The sequence below is a fragment of the Silene latifolia genome, chromosome 6 (assembly GCF_048544455.1).
Source record: "Silene latifolia isolate original U9 population chromosome 6, ASM4854445v1, whole genome shotgun sequence".
Lineage (NCBI taxonomy): Eukaryota > Viridiplantae > Streptophyta > Magnoliopsida > Caryophyllales > Caryophyllaceae > Silene > Silene latifolia.
In genome coordinates, this window is record NC_133531.1 from 93,365,949 (window position 1) to 93,368,807 (window position 2,859).

The following is a 2,859-nucleotide window of genomic DNA, read 5'->3' on the forward strand; positions in this document are numbered from 1 at the left end:
TGGCCATTCATTTCCTTAATTTGTAACACCTTGTTCTGGGCTCTCCTAGCTTAAAAGAGCTATGAAAGAATTGAGTATTATCATCACCACTCTGAAACCAATGAGCTTTAGCTTTTTGAGCCAGAAACTCAAACCTAGCCTCATCCAGTTCCTTAAAGGTATGAGAAGCAATCTTTTCTTCCAACTGAAGGAGGGAATTAGTAGGGTCAGCATGAAGTTGCCTTTGAATATCCTCCAGAAGTAACTTACTGACCTTAGCAGAATTTTCAATATCACCATAACTCTCTTTATTCAGCTGTTTCAAAGGATGCTTCAGCCATTTCAATTTTTTAACCACTTGAAACATCCTACAGCCATACACATCTTGCTGCCAAACTTTCTTAACAATCTCCTTAAACTGCTCATGTTTACCCCACATATTAAAATACTTAAAGCTAGATTTCTGTCTAATCTGAACATTCCAACACTCTATAAGACAAGGACTATGATCATATAGTCCTTCAGGCAGAAAAGTAATGGGACCATCAGGACCATTCAAGATCCAATCATCATTAGCCATGACTCTGTCAATCCTACTAAAGACTTTCTCATCACCTTCTTGCTTGTTGTTCCAGGTAAATTAGGCACCAGTGGAGCTCAGATCATACATGCCACAAGAGTCTACACAATCCTGGAACTCCTTAACCTCAGCCACAGTAACAGGAGCACCTATCCTTTCATCCATATTTAAAACATTGTTAAAGTCCCCCATGACCATCCAAGGCCCATGAATGGAAGAGTGGATGTCTAAGAGAGACTGCCAAATACCCCTTCTATCAGCATTTTTATTAAACCCATAGACCACAGAACAATGCCAGTTGAAATCATTCTGAACACAAGTAATAGACAGGTGCACAACCTGAGCAGTTTTAACCAGCACAACAACATCAAACATGCTAGTATCCCAAACAACCAAGATTCTACCACCCTCCCTAACATCATTATTATTTAAAAACTGCCAGTGATCCCCAAGACCAGACTGAACCTTATTAATAGAAGTAGACTTAACTCTAGTCTCAAGTAAGCCAAAGAAACCTACATTATTCATATGTAACAACCTTCTAACATCACCTTGTTTATTCACTTTATTAATGCCACGAACATTCCAAAAACCAAAGCTAACCATGATCACATGTTTGAGTTAGTCTCCCTTTCCCCAGACTGCTTAACAGATTCCTCCTCAAAGACAGGCTTAAGACTTCAACAAAAGATGGCCCTCCTTGAGAGAATCCCTCATTCCTTTTTGACAGCCTATTAAAAATTCGAGCAGGTGTCATAGAGTTTAAGACCTGATTACCCCTCATTGGCATGTGAGTTACCACAACATTTGGGTCAAGCTGAGGCAACTGTACCATCTCCACCTGAAGTTCCTGTACAGCAGACTGAACCTGAGACTGCAGTCCCTGATTCTGTTGAACCACTGGTTTAGGAACCCACACTTTCTTAACCGGCACAACCTTCTTCTTAGGCACAACCTTCTTACACAACCCAGTCTCATGTCCCATTCCATGACAGCTAGAACAAATAATTGGCTTCCACTCATAGTGAACAGATTGTGTAATCAACATTCCAGTCTCATCAAAAAATTCAATAACCTCAGGCAAAGGCTGACCAATCTGTACTTCCACCATGAATCTAGCATAGTCAAGGAATTCCCTATCCTTAGTAACACTATCAGTACAAATTGGTTTACCAACCAAACCTGCAATTTTAGTTAAAGCAGCACCCCAGAATTTTAGGTCAAGGTTATAAAACCTAATCCAAATAGGTACTACATCAACCTTAGCCCTAACTACAGGTTCATTGATACTCCATGATTTGACAATAAAAGGCTTATTATCAAAAAAACAGTGATCACCAGTCAATACTGCTTCCTTATCCTCCATCTTCTTAAATCGCACAATACAAACACCATTAGGTTTAAACGCAACCTTGTCAATCGAGAGTTTGCCCCACAAACGACGCACAAAACCCCCAATCACATGCCTAGGAGGGTTTGCACCCATCACATAACACAACACAGACGAAGACCAAAAATCAACCTCTCCTTTTACATCATCAACATCAATTTTGAGAGTAGGCACAGTACCTGTCGTCACAATCGGAGACTTCGATCGAGATTTCCTGTTAACCTCCTGCCAACCCTCATCATCAGTGGATTTGTCTTCAGATATGACATTAAGTTCCTTACTAAGATCAAACGCACGTAATTCCACAACCTTAGAACACTCACCATCATGACGATTCTGAACAATCTCACGAATTTCATTAATATTTGGCGTAATACTAAGTTTTTGTGATTTATTACCAGATGAATTATACAGCAATTATAAACTAGTCGTAGTAGCTAATACCTCGTCAAAACCCGGAATTGGAGATGATAAGAACGTGTCTTCGGCTCCCACCTCCACGTCCTTCTCCCCTGCCCTCATGGCTTCCTCTTCATCTCCCTCATCTTGATCCTTTGCCATGTCTTTCTCACTTCGCATGCCCGCTTTTTTCTTCTTCTCCCCTGCTTCCTTTATGACTTGCCGAACCATAACCAAGTCTTCTTCAGATAGCTTATCCCCCGTTTCCACCATTCTGAGTATCAACCTGGCCATTGTTTGTAGCTGTGTAGTAGAAATGAATATGATTAAAATTAGTATAATTTCAGAATATATATATATATATATATATATATATATATATATAAATTATGTTGAATAAAATACAGTATTTATATACCCTATCATCACCACTCATTGTCCTTCGAGCATTTTTCCCAAAATACTTAGTGATACCAACATGCGTCGATACCCCTCTCACACGACCTGGATG

The 2,859-nt window shown here is 39.7% G+C and overlaps 1 protein-coding gene across 1 annotated transcript; it reads right to left on the reverse strand.

The window, feature by feature from the left end:
* Positions 1-619: 619 nt before the first annotated feature.
* On the reverse strand, positions 620-2,642 carry LOC141588360 (uncharacterized). Its single transcript, XM_074409805.1, has 3 exons — positions 2,572-2,642; positions 1,163-2,325; positions 620-1,074 (listed from the first exon to the last, which is right to left on the reverse strand). The coding sequence occupies exons 1-3, from the start codon at positions 2,640-2,642 to the stop codon at positions 620-622; spliced, it is 1,689 nt and encodes a 562-aa protein (XP_074265906.1).
* Positions 2,643-2,859: the final 217 nt, after the last annotated feature.

Excerpts from the sequence above, each read along its gene's own strand:
- LOC141588360 (XM_074409805.1), bottom strand. The coding sequence starts at position 2,642 with ATGGCCAGGTTGATACTCAGAATGGTGGAAACGGGGGATAAGCTATCT. Across the intron at positions 2,326-2,571 it reads GAAGACTTGGTTATGGTTCG|TATTACGCCAAATATTAATG; the intron begins GCAAGTCATAAA and ends ACAAAAACTTAG. Across the intron at positions 1,075-1,162 it reads AACTCAAACATGTGATCATG|GTTTCTTTGGCTTACTTGAG; the intron begins GTTAGCTTTGGT and ends TGAATAATGTAG.